Below are 23967 nucleotides of genomic sequence, written 5' to 3'. Positions count from 1 at the left end.
TAAGTGTTTGCAGGATCAGGACCCTTTTCATTAGGGATCTTGTGGATTTTTCCATTTATAATTAATGTACGCACATAAGCAAAAGATTTAAATTATTAAACAACCAAAACAGATGGTTTATCATCCAAAATAAAATTAATATATTTGTTCTCATACTGTGCAAATGAGAAATCTGTCTCACAGATTCTTCAAATATACATTTTAAATTAAAAAAAAACCAAAAAACAAGGCTTTTTGCCTGGGGCGCCAATCCTGCAATGATCTCTATGTGGGTAGACCCCTGTGCCCACATAGACCTCATTGCAGGACTGGATTCTTAGTCTCTTCCCAAATAAGACCCTGATCTTGCCTTTTGTTAGACAGGGGCAGACCGCTGTGCCACCATGTTGCTCTATTTAAATCAATGGCACACTGTGTTGATGCTGCAGTCTGCTCATGTGCCACAAACTGCAAGATGAGGTCCCCAGGGTTTAAGTATTGGAAGCTGTGATAAATAATGTATAAGTCTAGAAATACGTTTTAGGGCTGTCAAGTGATTAAAAAAAATAATTGCAATTAATCGTGCGATTATACAATAATAGAATGTCATTTATATACATATTTTTGCATCTTTTCCACATTTTCAAATATATTGATTTCAGTTACAACACAGAATACAGTGTATAGTGCTCACTTTATATTTATTTTGTATTACAAATATTTGCTCTGTAAAAATGATAAGAGAAATAGTAGAAAAGTGTTCTTAAAATGAACAACATGCTGGGTCATCATCCGAGACTGCTATAGCATGAAATATATGGCAGAATGCAGGCAAAACACAGAGCAGGAGACATACAATTCTCCTCCAAGGAGTTCAGTCACAAATTTAATGAACGCATTATTTTTTTAGTGAGCTTCATCAGCATGGAAGTATGTCCTCTGGAATGGTGGCACACGAATGTTTAGCATATCTCTATCTGGTATGTAAATACCTTGCAGTGCGTCTACAAAAGTGCAATGCGAATTCTCACTTTCAGGTGACATTGTAAATAAGAAGCGGGCAGCATTATCTCCTGTAAATGCAAACAAACTAGTTTATCTTAACAATTGGCTGCACAAGAAGTAGGACTGAGTGGACTTCTAGGATCTAAACTTTTACAATGTTTTGTTTTTGAGTGCAGTTATGTAACAAAAAGCATCTACATTTGAAAGTTGCGCTTTCATGATAAAGAGATTGCACTATGGTACTTGTATGAGGTGAATTGAATAATACTATTTCTTTATATTTTTATTACAAATATTTGCACTGTAAAAATAAGTGAGCACTGTACACTTCGTATTCTGTGCTGTAATAGAAATCAAAATATTTGAAAATGTAGAAAAGCATCCAAAATAGTTAAAATATTTAACAGCGCAATTAAAACTGTTTAATCATGATTAATTTTTTTTCGTTAATGGCTTGAGGTAAGTGTGATTAATCGACAGACCTACTTTTCGTTACACCTTCCGTTATTCAGAATAAAAAGCAGGGTGCAGGAGACAGAGCAATGGTGTTAGTAACAATGAAAGCCCTGGCTCCACTCTTGAAGTGGAATAGTAGGACAGGGAATTGTGACTGTTCTGAGAAATGCACTCTCTCGAGGATTAAGACACAGTATATGGATTGCGACATAGCAATTGCTATACTGTTGATAGGCTAGATAGCATCTAGAGTATGTAACTTATATTTGTACATCTCAACATGCACATTTCTACGGTACAGTTTTTTCATTTTACCTTTCTACCTTCTTAGCACAGATTAACAAATTGTCTTGTTATTCTCTGCCAAAAACCTTGATTCTCATAATCACCATTTCTGCCAAAAGAATAAAATAGAATGGCTGCATCCCCAGAAATATCTACATTCTAAGTAGGGCTGTCAAGCTATTAAAACAATTAATCGCAATTAATCACGCTGTTAAACAATAATAGAATACCATTTATTTAAATATTTTGGACGTTTTCAAATATATTGATTTCAATTACAACACAGAATAAAAAGTGTACAATGCTCACTTTATATTTATTTTTATTACAAGTATTTGCACTGTAAAAATACAAAAGAAATAGTATTTTTCAGTTTACCTAATACAAGTACTGTAGTGCAATCTCTTTATCGTGAAAGTTGAACTTACAAATGTAGAATTATTACAAAAAAAACCTGCACTCAAAAACAAAACAATGTAAAATTTTAGAGCCTGCAAGTCCATTCAGTCCTACATCTTATTCAGCCAATCACTAAGACAAGCAAGTTTGTAAGTTTGCAGGAGATAATGCTGCCCTCTTCTTATTTACAACGTCACCTGAAAGTGAGAACAGGTGTTTGCATGGCACTGTTGTAGCCGGCGTTGCAAGATATTTACGTGCCAGATGCGCTAAAGATTCATATGTCCCTTCATACTTCAGCCACCATTCCAGAGGACGTGTGTCCATGCTGATGATGGGATCTGCTCGATAACAATCCAAAGCAGTGCAGACCAATGCATGTTCATTTTCATCATCTGAGTCAGATGCCACCAGCAGAAGGTTGATTTTCGTTTTTGTGGTTCAGGTTCTGTAGTTTCCACATCAGAGTGTTGTTCTTTTAAGACTTCTGAAAGCGTGCTCCATACCTCATCCCTCTCAGATTTTGGAAGGCACTTCAGATTCTTAAACCTGCGGTCAGTTAGAAATCTCACATTGGTACCTTCTTTGCGTTTTATGAAATCTACAGTGAAAGTGTTCTTAAAATGAACATGTGCTGGGTCATTATCCGAGACTGCTGTAACATGAAATATATGGCAGAATGCAGGTAAAACAGAGCAGGGGACATACAGTTCTCCCCCAAGGAGTTCAGTCACAAATTTAATTAACACATTATTTTTTTAACGCGCGTCATCAGTATAGAAGCATGTCCTCTGGAATGGTGGCTGAAGCATGAAGGGCCATATGATTGTTGAGCATATCTGGCATGTAAATACCTTGTAATGCTAGCTACAAAAGTGCCATGTGAATGCCTGTTCTCGCTTTCTGGTGATGTAAATAAGAAAAGAGCAGCAATATTTCCCGCAAATGAAAACAAATGTGTTTGTCTTAGCGGTTGACTGAACAAGAAGTAGGACTGAGTGGACTTGTAGGCTCTGAAGTTTTACATTGTTTTGGTTTTGAGTGCAATTTTATAACAAAAATCTACAATTGAATATTGCACTTTCACGACAAAGAGATTAATTGAAAAATGCTATTTCTTTTTTACATTTATCATTTTTACAGTGCAAATATTTATAATAAAAAATATACACTTTGATTTCAGTTACAACACAGAATACAATATATATATATGAAAATGTAGAAAAACATCCAAAATATTTAAAACATTTCAATTGGTATTCTGTTGTTTAACAGTGCAATTAAAACTCTAATTAAATTTTTTGAGTTAATCATGAGTTAGCTGCGATTATTCGACAGCTCTAATTCTAAGCACTACTTTCATGTGATTCGTGGCTTTATTAAGCAAATGCTTAATTAGGCCAGCTGTACAAAATAAACTACTGGCCTTGTGAGGGAGGAGACGTGACCTAATCCATCTTTCAAAATTTCTGTCTACAGTGGTCATTTATTTATTGTTATTTATTGCTGTGGTAAGCAGTCTGTCCTATTGACTTCTGAAGGCAGATCAGAAGAGATGTAAACACACATACACCCTTCTGGGTACACAGCAAACCACTTTTCTGAAAACAAATATCTTTTGTTTAGGGTTATTCAAAAGGGGCTTGCTTTGCAAAATCTGGACAAAGTATTTAAAACTAGTCCCCTTCTTCCCTTGTTCTTGCAGATATGAGATTCTTTAAATTTCACACCAGAAAAATTACATTTTTTGACCAGCTCTAGTTTGAAAAATGTTAGACCAATACCAATAAAGTTGAGTGGTCTGACTTTCAGAGGTTCTGTCCATCTGTGGCTCAACTGACTTTAGTGGCTCAGTACCTCTGGAAATTAGACCACTCAGTAGTGGCTAATTTTAGGCAATCAAGTTTGAAGTTTAAATCTTTTTTTTTAACTTGATAAATAATAAACTGCCTTAAACTAAAAGTGAAGACCTCATCAGAAGATTTTGCCAGTGCTACAGTTTATACTGAACATCATGGAACACTTGTGAGGGAAAACTTTTTGGTATTATGAACTCATATTTATTTATTTTCTGTGTTAGCCAAGGCATTAACAACTGAATTTCTTTTCTCTCTCAATTTTTAAAACATGGTTTTCCCCCAAGGACTAAACGCTCTCTCAGGTTGTCCACTGCAAGTCTACAACAACGTTAAAATTCCTACTCTTTGGCTTAGTTGGTGCTCAACAAAACCACTTCTCTCTCTCTCTTTTTTAAACACATGACAAGGTGCACTGAGCTGTTCATTCTCCTTGTCCATTCCATTGCTCTGAGCATGCACAGTTTTGAAATTGGCAAGAATCCGTTCTCTGAAACACTTGGAGAGGAAGATTATTTAATTTTGATTAGATTTAAATAATGAAAAAAGACCCTTATGCAAGGTTAGAGGCATTCTAATGTTAATAGTACAGTCACATCCCAGAAGCGTTAAAGTAATCATTTCAAACAGGAACTCAGCCAGCCCAGCTGCTGACAAAAATCTGTTTTCCATCTCTTCATTGTTCTGGGAAACATATCCTCAGCCCTCTTCAAAAACAATCAGCTTTTCAGCTTCATTTATTATCTTTTAGTCAGAAAAACCCACCCCAAAACTCCAGGTTGCAGTGACTCTCCCTCTGCCAAGAGAGAGCTGGCTATGGGCTCCTGGTGGAGGGAAGATTACTGCTACATGGGGACTCTAACTGGCAGACACTGATGACATAGTGTGGAATTATCCTATCTGTTCACTTATATAGCATCAGTCACCATGGCATCTAATACTGTCTTGTGATCCGCTTTTAGATTCTTGTCTGCTTAGAGGGATTGAGCAAGCAGGAAAAATAGAGGATTAGCCCATTGTATGTGGCTCTGGCCCTCAGGCAAGGGGGGAAACAGTGTCTTGGATATGATAGGTTACCCAGCTGAGGAACTGGAATTTTAACGCAATTATAGCAGCTGTTTTGAAAGGCAGATGGTATCACAGAAGGCCAAAACAGGAATGCTGGATCTCGGCAACCACAGCTCCTGACTTCATTATTTCTTGTGATCTGTGGATTGATTTTTTGTGTGTGTGTGTGTGTGGGGAGGGAGGAAGGGGGTTCCCTTTTAACATTATAACCTTCTCCTAGGATGTAGATTTTCTGAAAAACACTAAACACAGGGCTCAAAAAAATTCCTGGACATCTACTAGCCAAGAGGCCAATTTAAGAAGGATAAGAAAGATTTAAGAAAGCAGTCCCACCAGCAAGGTGCATTAATTAGTGTGCTGGTGAGAAGCCTTCCTCACTGTGCTAACTCCCCGCTGACAGAATTGGGAGGGTGCTGAGATTTCTCCATGATGTTGACCTTGCTTCTTTTTAACTAAGTATTGAACAAATTTGAACACCACCCCACATCTGTCTGGTTCTTCCCTCCCCTCCTGCTCAAGTCTGCTTCACTCCTCCCTCTGTTCGATTTCTTCACCACCCTAACCCTCTGCCAGCCTTTGCTTGAGGGATCCTCCCTCCTATATGGTTACAATAAGTCTGCTGCTGCTACTCACATCTGTCCCAAGTATAGTGATATGGAAATTGACATATTTCTTGTCACTTTCACTGATGCCACATGATCCTTCAAAAGTTATCCCATTACAGATACAGGCAATTCAAAGGCATTTGTCTACGACCTCACTTGGCTTGGCGAACACCGCCAGGATTTGCATACATATCCAACTCCCCATACTGATAAATCTACAGATCCAACAGTTTTAGTGTCTGCATCTTGAAAGGATGAACTCTTAATTCAGTTTCAGGTTATCTTGAGGCTTCCAATTCCTTAAATTTCTAAATCTTGCAGCAGTTATTTTCAGCCTCAAATCCTGAATGTTTTAATACCTGTATGCAAATGAATGGCTGCTGAACAGGGTTTTTTTTCCTTTTCTCTGTTTATACCCTACGCCAGTCTCAAATTTCATAGAACATAGTTCACTTCATATTAAGGTTTTATAAACTTTCAAGAGTGAAAAAATTGAAACTCATACCATTTTTGACAGGTTTCAGAGTAACAGCCGTGTTAGTCTGTATTCGCAAAAAGAAAAGGAGTACTTGTGGCACCTTAGAGACTAACCAATTTATTTGAGCATGAGCTTTCGTGAGCTACAGCTCACTTCATCGGATGCATACCGTGGAAACTGTAGCAGACTTTATATATACACAGAGAATATGAAACAATACCTCCTCCCACCCCACTGTCCTGCTGGTAATAGCTTATCTAAAGTGATCATCAGGTTAGGCCATTTCCAGCACAAATCCAGGTTTTCTCACCCTCCACCCCCCCACACAGATTCACTCTCCTGCTGGTGATAGCCCATCCAAAGTGACAACTCTTTACACAATGTGCATAATAATCAAGTTGGGCCATTTCCTGCACAAATCCAGGTTCTCTCACTCCCTCACCCCCCTCCAAAAACCCACCCCCATACACACACAAACTCACTCTCCTGCTGGTAATAGCTCATCCAAACTGACCACTCTCCAAGTTTAAATTCAAGTTAAACCAGAACATCTGGGGGGGGGGGGGTAGGAAAAAACAAGAGGAAATAGGCTACCTTGCATAATGACTTAGCCACTCCCAGTCTCTATTTAAGCCTAAATTAATAGTATCCAATTTGCAAATGAATTCCAATTCAGCAGTTTCTCGCTTGAGTCTGGATTTGAAGTTTTTTTGTTTTAAGATAGCGACCTTCATGTCTGTGATTGCGTGACCAGAGAGATTGAAGTGTTCTCCAACTGGTTTATGAATGTTATAATTCTTGACATCTGATTTGTGTCCATTTATTCTTTTACGTAGAGACTGTCCAGTTTGACCGATGTACATGGCAGAGGGGCATTGCTGGCACATGATGGCATATATCACATTGGTGGATGTGCAGGTGAACGAGCCTCTGATAGTGTGGCTGATGGTATTAGGCCCTGTGATGGTGTCCCCTGAATAGATATGTGGGCACAGTTGGCAACGGGCTTTGTTGCAAGGATAAGTTCCTGGGTTAGTGGTTCTGTTGTGTGGTATGTGGTTGTTGGTGAGTATTTGCTTCAGGTTGGGGGGCTGTCTGTAGGCAAGGACTGGCCTGTCTCCCAAGATTTGTGAGAGTGTTGGGTCATCCTTTAGGATAGGTTGTAGATCCTTAATAATGCGTTGGAGGGGTTTTAGTTGGGGGCTGAAGGTGACGGCTAGTGGCGTTCTGTTATTTTCTTTGTTAGGCCTGTCCTGTAGTAGGTAACTTCTGGGAACTCTTCTGGCTCTATCAATCTGTTTCTTTACTTCTGCAGGTGGGTATTGTAGTTGTAAGAAAGCTTGACAGAGATCTTGCAGGTGTTTGTCTCTGTCTGAGGGGTTGGAGCAAATGCGGTTGTATTTTTGGTTAGCAACCATTTTTGGTTAGCAAATCTAAAACTATTACCACATACCATAAAATGAACCATGGGCTGGGTCTCCTCTTCTTGGCTTGAATAAACTCTTGTACCTTGCAAAAAAGTACCAGTATGCTTCCTTATTCCTATTTGTGACTAGGAGTATGTAGTTACCTTCTGTGACTTGAGTATGCTCTGTTTATGTAGCCTCACTGAGTTTTAAAATGGTGTCTTTTAGTCTTTCCTTTCTTTCTGATTAGTTTCTTCATATTTTTTTAATCCCCCTTCCTAATGTTTGGTGCCACCATATCATGTTAATGCTATGATCCATCCCACTGGTATATTGAACTTAATTATATTATGGTTACTAAACTACAATTACTTCAGACTAAGTTTTAATAAATCCATCACGGTATTGTCTAGGGCAATGGTTCTCAAAGCTGGTCTGCCACTTGTTCAGGGAAAGCCCGTGGCGCGCTGGACCGGTTTGTTTACCTGCCGCGTCTGTTGGCCTGCGCCGCTTCCTGCAGCCCCCATTGGCCCGGAGCGGCGAACCCCAGCCAGTTGGAGCCGTGATTGGCCGAACCTGCGGACGCGGCAGGTAAACAAACTGGTCCGGTGCGCCAGGGGCTTTCCCTGAACAAGCGGTGGACCAGCTTTGAGAACCACTGGTCTAGGGAACAGTTCAGGTAAGATTCACAGCAAATTCTGCCCCAAATGGGATTGATGCCTTATGGCCTTCCCTCTTGTTAACTTTGGTGTCAATAGAATGTACTGACTGTCCTATTAATTCTGTGCTTAGGACAGTCTGAGCACAGAACTGTCTTTTGTACAGCTTAAATGTGGCAGGACTTGGGCTTATCCTGATCTGTGGTGGCAAGGAGTTAGACAGTCTCAGCTGTGTGTGATGAGACATGAAACTATCCCTGACAATTTAACCCAGGGCATGTGGCATTTTAACTCACTTCATACATGCCCCAGAGGTGCTATTTTCCCACCCACATTTGGGGGTTTATTGCAGGCAACTCTCATTCCCACAATCTTATTCTTAGGACAGCTGAATTCCTAAACCTACAATATACTTAAATACTTAACCTATGTTATAGGCAACATGTGGTCTGGAACTTAACAAAACAAATATCATATGACTGTTTTCTTTTGTATCCACAACAATGTTTTGATTTTATTCCCATCTAGTTTCCTGCAATCAAATCAAAGGAAATGTGGTACGATAGTACCTAATGTGTTTTACTTTAGCATTCAAATTACCTAAAGAAATTTCCTGTTGCAGTAGAGTATTTCTAATGGCAAATGTGTGACCTTTGTGGAATTGGTTGTAAACAAATGAAGTTCAGATTGCTGCAACGTGAAAACTGTTTTCCAAATATATATATAAAAGCATATGGTGGGAGAAATTAGTTGACAAGAGCCAGTTATCCTGCCATGTAGTATCTTTCCATTACTCTTCTTTAGATGTAGGATAAAGGGTCCAAAATTATCAACATTTTGAATTTTGAGTAGCTGCCAACGACACCTTATTCCTCAAGTGACCATTCAGGGAGTGGTTATCATAATTTTAGAGATGTCTTTTTGTTTGGCTGATTGATCAAAATCCTTAAGTGGCTTCTTGTTGTTAACCAGCCATATCTCTGTGCCATCATTCTCTTACTTAAATTCCTGTTGGATGTGTACAAAAGAGCTTTCACAGAAGAAAGGAGATTGTGTCATATGTGCTGATCATAATGTATTGCTCACTCACATCTTCCTGCACTTTTTAGTTGTCTAACTCCCTCAGCGTATTAGGGAGAATATACAGTTCTCCTGCAAAAGCAGTTTCCTGATAAGAGTTCACTCTGTAAAATGCAATTGATATCATGACATTGTCCACAGTGTGAATTAAGGAAAGTACCATATTCTAACAGCTGAAGACATAAAATGTAGTCTTTCTTATTATGGTTCTACTTACATTTCTTAGTATAATTTTAAAAACCTAGATACTATTTATGAGAACTGGAAAGGGGGAAGAAATGGACTTTTTTTATTCCCCCTTTGAAAAAAACTTCTTATTTTCAAGTCTCTAGGAAAATGTATTTAACATGGCTGTGAATCACATGCATTTGAGTTGATGACTGTATTGGAAATAATGTTCTTTCTAGTTACATTTTATAGGTTTCAGAGTAGCAGCCGTGTTAGTCTGTATTCGCAAAAAGAAAAGGAGAACTTGTGGCACCTTAGAGACTAACAAATTTATTTGAGCATAAGCTTTCGTGAGCTACAGCTCACTTTATCCGACGAAGTGAGCTGTAGCTCACGAAAGCTTATGCTCAAATACATTTGTTAGTCTCTAAGGTGCCACAAGTCCTCCTTTTCTTTTTACATTTTATAAACACTCTACCCAATCATTTGGAACAAATCTATGGTTCCTAAAGATGTTTGCTAACCAACTAAAAACAAACATTAACCAGAGCCAAAGGGTCTGAATAAAATACTGTTGTTTGTCATTTTTCCTCTCTAGAAATGCAAAGCGGGAGATTATTTCAAGGGAAAACATGTAATGTTTGTGAACAGAAATTATAATAACAGTAACAGAAAAATAGCTGGGAAAACACAGATATGTTTGGAGATATCCCCCACTTTGTGTTCTTCCCCATCCCAGAAATATTAACTTTAATTAAATGAGGAAAAAAGATATGATTCAGTGGAAGTAAAACTACAAATTATGTTAAAAATTTAAATGGGTAGCAGGGATCAACAGACACATAAAAGGAACTGAGGGAAAAATGGAATAAGCATGAAGGAAAGCTTTAAAAGGTTTAAGGGAGAAAACAAAGAGAGAGGCTCAGTACCTCTAGCTGGAGTAATAGTTACCCAGAAAAAAATAATATGCTTCTGACTAATGAAATAATATTGTAAGATGTTGGTGGTTGATGTTTAAAGACAGTTAATGTTTCCTTGATCTTAAGAAAAATGATAATCCAAGTGCTCTTTGTTTGGGAGGGAACTGTGTTCACTACTTCAGTACTTTAATATAGTCCAATTCAAGTGGAGTCTAGTTAGCACAGTGGTGAATCCATACCTGAGGTTTCCTTGGCCATCATTTGCTATCTAAGTACTATAAACTTGTTCACAGAGTCCTACTAGATACAAAACTTATATTTCAAGCAAAGGTGGTAATAATGTTTTTTGGCCATTGTCAATGGAGTAGAAAAACATGAGTAAAGTTTTCAAAAGCACGTAAGACTCATTGTCAAAAGTGACCACCATTTAGGTCAACCTAACTCTGTCACCCAGAAGGTGAAATTTTTCACAGGCCTGAGCAACAAAGCTAGGTTGATCTAATTTGCAAGACCAGGCCTTAGTGGCTGACTTACTGAAGTTGGACAGAGAATAGAAGAGGTCCAAGAAGAACGGGAATGTCTGAGAAAATGGAGATGCTCACTGTTGAGATGTGGGGAGGGAAAAGATGAGAGCCCTTATTCAGGTAACTTTTAAAACCCATGCACTAACAGGTGTAATCCATCACTAGAAGTGTGTGGTACAGGGGCAGCTGTGATTACAGCAGGGGGAATACATCTGAAGATTAACGCAAGTTCTCCACCTGTGCCCTATTGAAAATGACAGATTTTGAAGGAAAATGTGCACATGCATGTTTAAAAGCTTATTCTTGCCCTGGTTATATAATAATACCCAGCTTTTCTGTCACACTTCTCATCAGTAGCTCTCTCAGCTGTTTACGAATGAGGTCAGTTTCATTATCCCCATTTTACAGTTGGGGAAACTACAGCACAGAGAGTTAGTGACTTACCCAAGGTCACCCAGTTGGCTGGTAGCTAAGCCAGGAATAGCGCCCAGGTCTCCCAAGTCCCAATCATGTCCTCTCACCAAAGAGCCCCATGTAGTATATGGAGGTTTATAACTAAACCTGGGAGCGCTGTCCTCTAAAATTGGCTGAAGCAAGTGTGCAGTGGAAATATCCGTTGTCTGAATTGGTTTCTTTTTGTTTTTCCCTCTTGCAGATCATAAAGCATATGGAATCTCTGTCAAAACGGACAATCAGCATGTTACAGCAAAGGAGTTTCAGGGTACAGTATGTGCATGGGCATCACTGTATTTATATATAAATATATATAACACAAGAAACTGTTTAAAGAACATTATTAAGGTTGCAAAGTCAAGCACTCAAAAGTGAGGAAATGCCAGAATTAAGGTTGCATGTGCAAACGTAATTCAGCCCCATTGTGTGTACGCGTTATGATATAGTGCTTAATTACGTGATCACATACTATCACGATAGGATCTGAATGCTTCAAACACTAATTTAATTTATTCTCTCAACACCCCGGTGACATTAGAGGTTGTTATTATCCACATTTTATAGACTGGGAACTGAGGCACAGAGAGAGTAGGGTCAAAAGTATCCACTAATTTTAGGGGCCCAGATTGAGACATATAGGACCTGATTTTTTCAGAATACTTAGTATTATATAGAACTTTATACGTTCAAAGTGCAACCTCTATTGACTTGTAATTGTTGGTGCTCAGCACTTCTGCAAATGAGTCCCCAGGGTGTCGAGTCCAGCATGCAGAAAATGAGGAACAGGCAATTGGTGACCATCTGTGAAAAGTTTGGCTTAAGTGACTAGCCCAACATCACACAAACTGTGGCAGAGGCAGGGATAGAATCCAGTTCTCCTGGGCCGCATTCAACTGTATTAACCATGAGACCTTCCCTTCTGTTCCTGCAGTCCCCTGCATCATCCATGATAAACCTTCCAACATCTGCTACAAATGAGGCAGGAGTCCTACAGACAATAGCCTCCTTCACTAAACATCATTGATTCATTCCCAGAGCATGTCCTTTCTATGCACTGAATGAGTCATGGGTCCTTTGGAAAAAAATGATGTCATGTAATTTATATGCATAAAGGGGGGCCGAATTAAGGCACCTTACTTGTGTCATTTCCTAACATTTGAGTGCTTGACTTTGCAACCTAAATAATGTTCTTTTACCATAGTTTGGTTTGGCTTTGTAATTTCCTAGGTCTTTTAAAACAAAAACAAAAAAAAATTCCAGCAGGGTCAAGTTAGTGAGTGACACTTATATTGGTATGTAGTTCCATGTGTTTGGGGTTTATGTTGGTCTTAATTCCATGTGTTGAGTTTATTTTATTTTTTTTATTTGTTGCATAAACTAGCTGCCAGCTGCCCTTCTGCCTACCGATTCCTTGTTTGCAGGTTTCACATAGGATTCATGGCAGAATTGGATCTTCTCGAGGGACTTAAATAAGAGGGCAGTGGTCTGGTGTAGTAGCTGAGGAAGGTGATCCATGTGTAGGGAGTCACATGGCAGAAAGCATACAGACAGCTGGGGGAGAATCAGAAGAACAGGAAAACAAGACCAGCATCATTTGACAGAGTGGAGGGAGCAAAGGAGTGGCAGGGGGAGGGAGAGACAAGATTGGTAATAGGGAAAGCAGCATTCTATAGGGACTGGAAGGTGGTGACAAGAAATGTGAATTTAGTGAGGAGGGAGGCACAGTGAAGCACTCAAAGGGACTGGTGATGTGTACAGATTGGCCAGTTAAGAAGGTGATCCTAGTAGCTGTATTTTGTATTTTTCTGGAAGGGGCTGACATGGGTGTAGGCAAATAAATAAGCATACTGATGGAACTGCCATAATGTCAGAGGTGGTCCCTCTGAGGCAGGGTTGAAATATATTGGTGGGGAAAGCTTGTATTTCCACTGTCTCTGCAGACTCATTCTGTAGATGAAAAAGGACTTTGATCTCCAAGGTTCACAGTCTGGCACCTCTCACAAGCAGTAATGTTACTTCTCAAAAAATTAACACAGAAAAATATTAAATAAGATTTCAGAGCTCAGAAAGGATGAGAGAATGGGAACAGTTGGCTACCCTAGCTATTGGGACTTTTTTATGAAGGCTTGGCTGATTTTTGTCTCATTGTATGGCTCACCCCCTACTCTTCTTTGCTGCAGTGCACATGCTGGAGGAGGACTTGTTTGTAAATACTTAGCATAGACAATCTCATCACACCCATTCTCTTACCTAACAGCAAAGGAGGAACGCTAGAGCCCGTTCAGCTGTCTACTATGTGCAGCTGATTTGAACGGCACCCCGGAGGACCAGGTCAGGAAGGAAGCTATGGCATCAATTCAGTGGGGTAAAGATGTATGCACACTGGGCATAGGCACACTAATCCCTCACCATTGTTCACAGCTGATGAGTTGCTCCAATGGCTGGTAACTCTTATATTGCCTCTTTTTGCTTCCTACTGTTTTCAACCTACTGTTCTCTTTTCCTGTCCTATATGTCTATTTTCCACCTGCTCTGTCCCTGGGTTGTGTCTGTATCCCATCTCTTAGTACATTCCCTCTAATTCCTATATCTCTATCTCTTTCCTCTCTGCTCTCCAGACTTCGTTTGTGTAGTTTTATCTTGTGCTTACTATGGAAAGCCAAGGAAACACAATTTGGCATCCTCTCTGCTGTACTGCTACCCAGCAGCATTTCCCTTAGCAGCATCAGTGCCAGAATATAATGGAAACTGAGAAGTGTATCAAGCTGCATCCTGTGTAAAGGAGCTACTCTGGAAGATTATGCAGTGCTACTGTGCCGGCATCTATAATACTAACTGTGAATTTCGTAAGATCCTTCCACCTGCAAGATTTAAATGCATGGCAAAACCTGTGCAGAGGCTCAGCTCCAAGCTCCCAAGCTCCTCTTCAGTGTTTGATAACTATGAGCGTAGGGCTTTGTATTTGTGTTGTATTAATAAAGTCATGGAGGTGGAAAGCAATGGATATTAAACTCAGAAAATGCCCAAATGTTTGAGGCTGAGAATAAGGAATATGAAGAAATTAATTTCCAAATCTAACTCTACATCAGTCGTGTATTACCAAATTTGAAATAAGTTTCTCTTGGTAATTTAAATTTAATTACCATTTCTAAATGTAGGTGAATGGATTTTCCTACCTTCCACTTAGCAGTCAAACACTGCCAAAACAATTTTAGTGACTTTTCCTTCATTTAATAAGTTGCATACTAGTAAGTCAATCATTTTTCCATTTAGTCTTCTTTGTGCTTACCCAATGTTGTTTTCCCCTCAACCATTCATTTTTGTCCTCCAATTCTCTCACCTTCCCACCAACTGCCTTTTCTTTCTCTTCCCTAAAGTTCTGTGTACTTAGTTCAGCCTCTCCTTAAAAATACCTTAAATAGAATTCTCCTACCTCTCCACCTCTGATTCTGTCTCCTCAATTCTGCCTGTCCCTCTCCTCCCACTCTGTCCAGTCTTTCTCCTCACTGCCTCCCACTCCATTTAGTCTCCCCTCTCCTCATGCTATATAACAGCGCCTCTCTTCCTGGTGACTCTCCTCCCCTGTTGCTGAATGCAGTGAAGCTAGGGAGCTAAGGTTGAGGAGACCTGCACCACACTTTCTCCCCTCCATATAACCCTTCCCAACCCAGCAGGAGAGGAGGAGGAGGTGGAGGAGGAAGTGCTTACATCATGTGAGCTAAGCACTGGGCTTCCTCTGTTCTCTCCCACCTCACAGGCAAGAGTCAGTGATCTCAACATTGCCCCTCTGTATTTTCTCCTTCCCTCTCCCGGCTCTGAAATGAAAGAATCTGGGCAGGAGAGAGAGAGAGAGACAATGCAAGTCTCATCCCCAAAGTGTAGGTAAATTATATAGGCTTGCAACACTGAAACTCAGCTGCCTTCACTTTAGTTGGACGCAAATAAAGTTTGGAGCTCATGGGCTCAGCCAGCAATCGCAAGGGCCAGTAGTGAAAGACCCAGAGCACAGGCAGGAATTGACTAATGTTTTTCATTGTTAGAAAGGTAACAAAACAAAAATAAAAGGGAAAGGAAACTTCAATAAATCTTAAAGTACAGGAAGGCCACCGCCTATCCCACTCCACCTCCAGTCAGGAACTTCTGACTTCCTCAGCTAAGTACAGAACACACATTTTGTAAAGCATTGTGTATTTTTCTTTGGAACAGGCTGCCCTCCTGTCACTGTATTTTTCTTTATAATTGGGTGGCTTCTTTAATGTCTTGTCTCATTTTGTGTTGTCTTATTGCTCATGAAAAATGCCAGACTGGTAGCATTGTAGCTCTGAAGCCTCAGCTCTGGTCTGGAAGGACAAACAGTAGGGGTGAATGTCTCCATCATTTACTCAATCCTCAGTTTCCCTGGCTGAGATTGGGAACGAGTGCAAATTAAAGCAGGCTGTTGTGTGTGCTTTTGAGATGTGGACACTTGTCCGCTGGAAATTGGATACACCCTATCAAAGGTATAAAAGTCTTATAAAAGTCCCTATTAATGTGACCTGTATATGAAAGGCTCTATATTGCATTGCCAACCTCCTAAGCCATCTGTTTTACCCTTTCCACTTGAAAAGAAAATAAAGATCAAGGCTTTCCACTGGAGATTATATACTATAGAGAGATTGGAGGTAGTCAAAGATTTTTCATAATAATACTGGCGTTCTTTTCCTCCTTAGGCCAATCTGTACTAGAAAAGGTATGCCAGTATAGCTGTACCAGCAAACCCACCTAGTAGAAACACACTTTCTACCGCCAAAAATGTGCTTTTGCCTGTATAACTTATAACAGTTCTCTTAAAGCTATACCGGCTTTAAATTCTCTCTCTAAATTCTGTTCTCCATTACACTTGTTTTATATTTGGAGTAAATACAATGAAGTCAATTTTGAGAGCAGGATTTGACTGTCACTGAATGCTGAAGCCCTTTAATAGAAAGAATATTATGATCAGTACTTGTAATTATAGCAAGCACAGAGCTAAAACACTGATCATCTGTTTTCTTTTCCCTAGAGGCTATGCTTAGCTGTAAGTACTCAGCTGGAAAGGGTATTATTCCAAGAGTAGAATGGAAGAAACTCACAACCCGTGATGTCTCATTTGTGTACTACAAAGGTGACTTAGTAGGTAAGAAGCTGCAAACTTATAGACTGACGGATTAAAATGAAATTGCTAAAATGGAGCTTGCTTTCTTTTCTGAAGAGAATAACAATGACAAAAGGACTTCCCAGAATTGGTTTTTGATGAGCATATTCTTGAATGGCTTTCCATGCCAATAGCTACTATATCCTTGACGGTATTAAACATTTTAACTTGGAGATGTAGATGAGTCTTTTGTACTGTTCCATTTTGACTTCAAAAATGGCATTGCAGGTTCCCTGAATCCTTCCATAACCGGAGTGCATTTAAATAAAATTATCTGTCCTTATTGAAAACTTTATGATCCTCAGAACAAGCTTCCGAAAGATTCTTTAAAATAAAACTGGAGACTTGAACATAAATGTCATGGTAATATATACAGTGTAACAGCGTATTTTAAATACACCCCCATTCTTTTTAGGACTAGAACATAAGAATAAGTGTTCTTTCTTAAAATGACTTATTTCAGCTTTACATTTTGAGTGAATCTCTGTGGAACCATATACAAAAAATGCAAAGATTGTGTTAATGCAACATTGGGTTTGTATAGTCATGTTCACAAAGATTCAAGTCATGCAAATGTCAACATTCCCACAGCCACCTTTATTCAGTTGTGCTGCATATGCTGTATGTATAACAGGATAGATTTTTACAGCAGAAAGAGTATTAAGTTACTGTGAGGGGGAGGGGTGGCGTGTCTCACCGCAAGAGCGCCTCCTTGAGGCCAAATGTGGGGTAGCAGCTCTCCGCCCATCTGACACTCTCTGCCAACAGTCACTCTGGTCCTCCAGTGATCTGCCTCTTCCTGGAACTCAGTCCTCCAGCCAAGTCATGATTTAAGACCTCCCTACCCTTTCAGGGTAACAAAAATACAACTAAAAGTTCATACACATCTTGACACAAAAGTTCCTTCTAACCCTTCTTGGGCTATTCCTCAGCCTCTCCTTTAGACTCAGTCTTCAGCCCCCCCTGTGCTCAATAGTCCTTACCTCAGGCTTGTACACCCTTCTGCCAGCCCAGTCCAGGGACCCTGTATTAAGCAGTTAGGTCTGCTCCTTTGGATGCACTGCAGTTTCTCTGAGCCATTTCCCACCTCTGAGCCCCATGTGCTGCTCCTGTGCAGCCTGTACCTAACACAGCCTCTCCTCTTAAGCCTCTGGCTTCTCCCTGGGTTCTCCCAGACCTTTCTCTGTTGGACCATCCATCCCTTAGGACTAACTTTCTATGCCTTGTCCTCTTTCCAGGGTCACCACAGGATTAATTCCATCCCTGTTCTCTCCCAGTCTTCAGTCTTCTTCAGTCTGCCTTCCCCAGACTGTCCCAGACAGAGGGAACTCCCTATCACCTTTCTCCTGGGTTTTGCTACTTTCTCTAGTCCCAGAGAGTGACTGCAGACTCTACCTGCAGCCCCCCTTCTTTTTTTTTTTTTTATTCCTTTGTGGCAGAATACACTTGACTGGATAGTCTATAGCCACCACCCGCTATAATTCCTAAACACCTAGTGGTTTGTATTCTCTTGTTCTGTCCTGTTTCCTTCAGATAACATAACACCTTTCGAATATTACCCCATTTTCTTGATATTTTTACTAAATAAACTACTGTAATTTTTGTTACTTTATGTCATTTAAATTTCTCGTAAAACTTTCTCTTTATCTAAGTCCTTACATACTCATAAAAGGTGATCAATTGTTTCTTCTACTTTACAGTGCACACATAGTCCATCTTTGTGCTTGTTCATTTATTCAAAAAAGATTTTTGTTTAAACCACAATGGCCAGTTAGTACTCTAAACAAAAGCACTTCATTTTTGCTGTCCTGGACCTGAAGTATGTCACTATCCTCAACTCTAGGGCACAATTCAAAAAATCTTCTTCCTCTTTTTTTCATCCAGTTTTTTTGCCATTCCTTTTTTAAATTTTTCTGTACTAGGCTTTACAATTCCTGTGTACTTAAGGGTATTTCTATATCAAATTCTTTCATTTCTTGCAGCACTTTTAGCTGCTTTGTCTGTTGTTTTGTTCCCTGTTATCCTGTTATGTGCTGCCATCTAGGCTAATGCTACATGTAATCCCATCTGGGTTAATTGTGTTATTAGAAATATAAATTCATCTATTAAATCACTTCTACACACAGAGACACCCTTTTTGTTGTCATAAAGCCTGATACTGAGTCTGAAAAAATGACCATTAGCATAATTGCCATTAGTTTGGCTGTCATGACAGCTACAAAATCAGCTAATCTTTTAGATGTACTGATCCCTAATTTTTGTATACAATATGCCATTCCTACTCTTCCTTTCCCTCATTCCTACTCTTCCTTTCCCTCCCCCCCCCCATTTGTTATGGATTGCTCTGTATATATTTGACAAAAACAACTCACTTTTCATCTATGTACTTCATTTTTTATACCCATTATCCCCTTTTACCCTTAAGTTCATAAAATAAGTCTAAATCTATATTTGGACATGTGGCCTTCCATTCATACCTAATTTTCCCATGACTAAAGTTTTGACTTCGGTTAGCATTTCCCTGTCTTCCAACTGCTGCATCCACATTTTAACTCAAACAGCATGTGTAAGTTCTAACACGGTGTGCTTTGGTCTACCTGTTGAATTCCTAACAAACCTCATATATGTGTTCAATACTTTCACCATTGCAATTCCCATAAACTTTGGCCCAGAAAATTAGGCCCAGGAGCTTCATTTGTGGTGTAGCTAGAATTTCACTAGCAGCTATCTGTATCTCACACATAGGTGTTGTAATAAATACACCGTATGCTACTTCTAGTGTCTGTGCTTGCATTAAATCTAATTCTATTTTATTTTTTTAGTTCTGATTTTGATGCTGACCCAAAATCTTGGCAGCCATAGTGGATAATTGGTCTGATTAAGGCTCTGAAAATCATCGGCAGAGTTTTCTTATCTGTCCCCCAGTTTGTCCCAGCAGTATTTTTACACAGGTTGATCCTTCCTTTGTATTCATCTTAAACAGTCTATTTGATCTTTCCAAAGTAATTTAGTATCAAATATTATCCCTAGGAATTTTTTCCTTTGAATTATATTTATTTTTTCTCCATACGTATACAATTTACATTCTTTTATAGCTTTCCTTTTTGTAAAGATTAGTTCTTTGGTTTTAGCAATGGAGAACTTGAAACCCCATGCCTTTCCCAGTCTGAAGTCTCTCATAGAACTTGGTTGATTCTCTTTTCTTCCACTTCATTGTGCCTGCTTCTCATCCATAGAGCACGCTTATCTGCACCTACCCCAGCACTTATTTGCTTTGGAAGATAATTTAAAATAATATTAAATGAGGTCAGGCTGATACTTCCCTGCAGCCTCTTCTGCTCTCAGCCTTTTCGGTTTATAGTCCTCTTCCAGCCACTCCCCAGCTGGGCTTCATCCTCAGTAAAACTTGGCTCTCCCTCCAGGTGCAGCCTAATATGTTAATTGATGTCTTACACCCTTTTGGAGCCTGTGTGAGATACACGCCACATCATAGTTTGGCATCCAATCAGACAAGAAGCGGGAAGAGGAAATAGGAAATTTGTGCAATGCAGTCAAGTGAATGTTGCTGTTGGATTCTTAAGTTTTATTGACTTTTTGTGATTTTTTTTTTAATGGGGTTTCTTTATTTCAGAGTTTTTAACTAAATGGCGGAAAAAAGGAGGATGGGGCGGGAAGTAAAAAAGCCAAAGCTATTTGATTTGCAGAGCTTGCAAACTGTACTGGCCTTGCTAATAGACTCGTACATTCCAGATTCTGCATGTTTGCCATTTGTGGAGATAACAAGCTTGACAGGTTGAGATTATAAGATGCTCATGCTATAAATTTACAGAACTGAAAAGCTCTGGCAGTAGAGCTTGTAAGTTCCTTAAAGCAGCAAGTACATCTATATTTTCATACGTAGCTGTAGCCTGAACAAAATTTTCTACCCTGTGTGCTCTGTACAGTTTGCAAAAGGCCATATCATTGCTAAACTTTTTTTTCAAGCCAAGCAAAATACATTAATGCTCAATGAAAACTGACAATCACAAGGTTCAAATTGTAAACATCAGTTATGTTTATTGTAGCCTTGTTCAAAAAGCTGTAGCTATTTTTTTTCTCTTTTCAATGGGAAGTTAGTTTTGCCCTCATAACACACACACTCCCATAACTCAAATGTCTGAAACAATTTTGTTCCAACTTAAAAAAAAAAAAATCACCTTTGACCAGATACCAAGTATAGAAAAAAATCAGCCCACAAGGTGAAAGGTATGTGATAACAGGACTGTAACGGAGTCTGGATTTTTGAAAGCTTAACTAGAGAGCTTTGGGCCAACATTCTCTATCCATAATAAATGGCACTTTTAAGTTTCTTAGACGATGCAGATTTCATCAAGCCACCCAAGAGCATGGGGGAAGCGTATGTGCTGCCAAATTCAAGATGGGTCTTGGGATTCCAACTCTCTAGGCTGTTGGAAACTGGCTGTGTTTCATAAGTGATGCCTTTGGTTTGTGAACAAAGGGTGTAAAGTTTGGGCTTAAAGTATCGCCTTGTTTCCCTAAACTTATTTGTAGAGTGGAAGTGATAGTATCTTTGAAGAAAAGTGCTCATATATATCGCCATTCAGTGGAAAATGAGGCACAAAGATTATCAAGATTAAAGAAGTGAGCAATGATCGATGACTAGATGCATGGTGTGGTTTCAAGACGAGCCAACGATGCACAGTGATATTTTATTTTTATAACAGGCTTGAGTTGCATAGTCTAACTGTCATATTCTCTTTTAAAGGTGATCTGAAAGGCCGAGCAGAGATGATAGATTCAAGCATACGAATTAGAAATGTGACCAGAAAAGATTCTGCGAGATACCGTTGTGAAGTTAGTGCGCCGACTGCACGGGGACAAAATCTGGCAGAGACTATTATTACTCTCACAGTGTTGGGTAGAAACCTAACTTTGACTCTGGGTTTTTGTTGAGGTCAATCCTAAGGGCACGGTGGTAGGGGGAATTCAGTATGGATATTTTTTCTCATGCAATCTCTTTTGTTCATAACATTGTTTGCCAAATGACAAAGTGTACATTCTTTTCTGAGTTCTCTTTAATGTTTTTACAAACTACATTTACCTTCTTTTGACTAGCTCTAACGAATAATTAATAATAAGGAACAAATCTACCCTCACAATCTTTTCTGAAAGTTTGGCCTGTATATTAAGGCTGGGATTTTCAAATGGGCCTAAGAGAGTTGGCCTAACTCTCTTAGGCCCCATTGAATTTCCCAACACCAAAGCAACTATGACAGCTTAAAGTGCATTGATAATCACTCTGTTGATAGAAATAAATCCAAAACACACAACTGTGAAGAGGCCAGTGCTAGTTCCAAATTCTGATTAGGTTACAAGTAAAACTCAGAGGTCTTCTCCTTGTCCACTTTACAAAATTGCACACAGAAATACCAGCCTCTCTTCCGGAGAGATCCATGTCTGGGCTGGCAGAAATGTTATCTGGACTGAGGCACCTGTATGTGGAAAAGGCTTCACTGGATCTTTTTCAGCAACTGCCAGTACAAAGACTGGATGAAGTTCTTCATAAGCCCTGTATTCATAGGTGCTGGAACTGGCTTGAAGTAGTTTCCGTTATATACTACTCCTAGGGGAATTCTGTGCCAAAAAATTAAAAATTCTTCAAAAAAAAAAATTCTGCGCACAAAATTTGGAAATTCTGCAAAATTCTGCATATTTTATTTATCAAAATAACACAGTATGATCACACCAGTTTCAATTACTTTTGGTTATTTATCTCCAAATACCTGTCCGCAAGTATGTCTGTAACAGTGCAGACAACAAAAAAGATTCAGGGACTGTTTTTTGACAAATAGATTCCTTATCGGCATATCAATACAGAACACAAAGCAGAGTGGGTATTTTGTTCATTTAAAAATAAAAAGCCACAGTTCAGTGATTCTTGGCCTTTAGTGGTGACTAACCAAATGGCTGAAATATTATACTGACTAGAGCTGTTCAAAAAATGTTAATGAAAAAGTGTTTCCACCAAAAATTACTTCTCAAACTATATGAAATTTTTTTTCTGTGAAAATCTGTCAGTTGAAACTTTTTTGAAACCAAAAGTAATTATTTTATTTTATTTTCCTTCCCCCCACCCCCGCCCTTTCACTAGTTCAGGGGAAAAAATGGGGGAGGAGGGAATTGAGGGGAAGATGCTCAAAAAATGGGTGGGAAATTGTTTCAAATAAGTGAAAAAAACAAGAACAAAATATTTCAACAAAAAATAAAAAAAAATCCATGGAAAGTTTTGCCTGATTCCACATTCTCTTGAGTCCATGGAACTAAGTGCTGTGCTGGCAGGATGGAGGAGGGGAGGGCGGTTGAGAAGATGATCTTGGATTGGATGGTCGTGAGAGGGGCAGAGCAAGGGAGATGCAGCAGCAGGTTGAAGGGGCTGGGAGCAAGGTGCTCCTTCCCTTTCCAGGTTCCTAGCAACCCAGGGATTTTTCTGTGTTCTCGTTTAGTGGAGTGTGACCCACTGGTCACCTCCTGGTGATCCCTTTCTTGGCCATGCCCCACCAGTCTATCCTGTTAATTAATACATGGTGGGGTTCTTTGGATTCTCTTTGATGCCTAAGCAAATGTTGAAATAGAAATGCGAATGTTAATTTAAAACACTTAAACTGCCAAATGACAAATATGTTTTCATTGTTCAGTGGCCTCGGCAGCTCCATCGTGTGAAGTGCCCAGCTCAGCGATGAGTGGAACAGTAGTGCAACTGAGTTGTAAAGAAAATGAAGGGTCTCCTGCTTCTGAGTACAAGTGGTATAGGAATGGTGTTGCTTTACTGGAAAATACAGGAACAGGCAGTGCTAAAATAGGAAACATTTCTTATACCATGAATAAAAAGACTGGAACATTGGTAAGATCATCTTGTCCAACTCTTTCTTTTGACTTTTGTGTCTGAAAGAAGATTAAATCTGTTATTCATGTTACACTATGACCAAGGATCAGGGCCCCATTGTGCTAGGCATTGTGCAGATGAGAAACAAACAAACAAAAAATCCATGTCCCACATTGCTCACAGTCTACATATCAGACAGGATACAACAGGTGGATGAAATACACAAATTGGGTGGGAGTGGAGTGAAAGGATGAGGTAAAATAATTTAGCAGAGATTTGCAAAATAAACAGAAGTTATAGCTTGCCACATGCGTAATCAGTGCCAGATCAGGCATCGCAGTACAGATAAGTTTTTTTAAGGAGGCATTTTAAAAGAGGATAAAGTAGACATCTTTACAGACTTCCATGAGTAGTTGTTCCCAAGCACAGAGGGCAATATTGGAGAAACAGATGTTTAGGAAATGTAAAAGTAACTTTCCAGATATACTTATAGGGCCCAATCCTGCACCAGTAAAGACTGAGCAGGAAGCAGGCCCCATATCAGCATAGGCGTCTTTTCCAGAACTACAC

General features: G+C 39.4%; 1 protein-coding gene across 1 annotated transcript in view; it reads left to right on the top strand.

Moving 5' to 3' along the window:
- The window catches only part of JAM2 (junctional adhesion molecule 2), a 63673-nt gene that overhangs the window by 29480 nt on the left and 10226 nt on the right, over window positions 1–23967 (top strand). Inside the window, exons 2-5 of the mRNA XM_077819828.1 lie at window positions 11544–11609; window positions 16383–16496; window positions 21280–21432; window positions 23210–23415. Of these exons, the coding sequence (XP_077675954.1) occupies window positions 11544–11609; window positions 16383–16496; window positions 21280–21432; window positions 23210–23415 (539 nt within the window). The remainder of the gene's footprint in view (window positions 1–11543; window positions 11610–16382; window positions 16497–21279; window positions 21433–23209; window positions 23416–23967) is intronic.

Source organism: Eretmochelys imbricata, chromosome 1 (assembly GCF_965152235.1).
Source record: "Eretmochelys imbricata isolate rEreImb1 chromosome 1, rEreImb1.hap1, whole genome shotgun sequence".
Classification (NCBI taxonomy): domain Eukaryota; kingdom Metazoa; phylum Chordata; order Testudines; family Cheloniidae; genus Eretmochelys; species Eretmochelys imbricata.
Note: the sequence above shows the minus strand (reverse complement) of the source record. Positions and strands in the feature narration are given on the sequence as shown.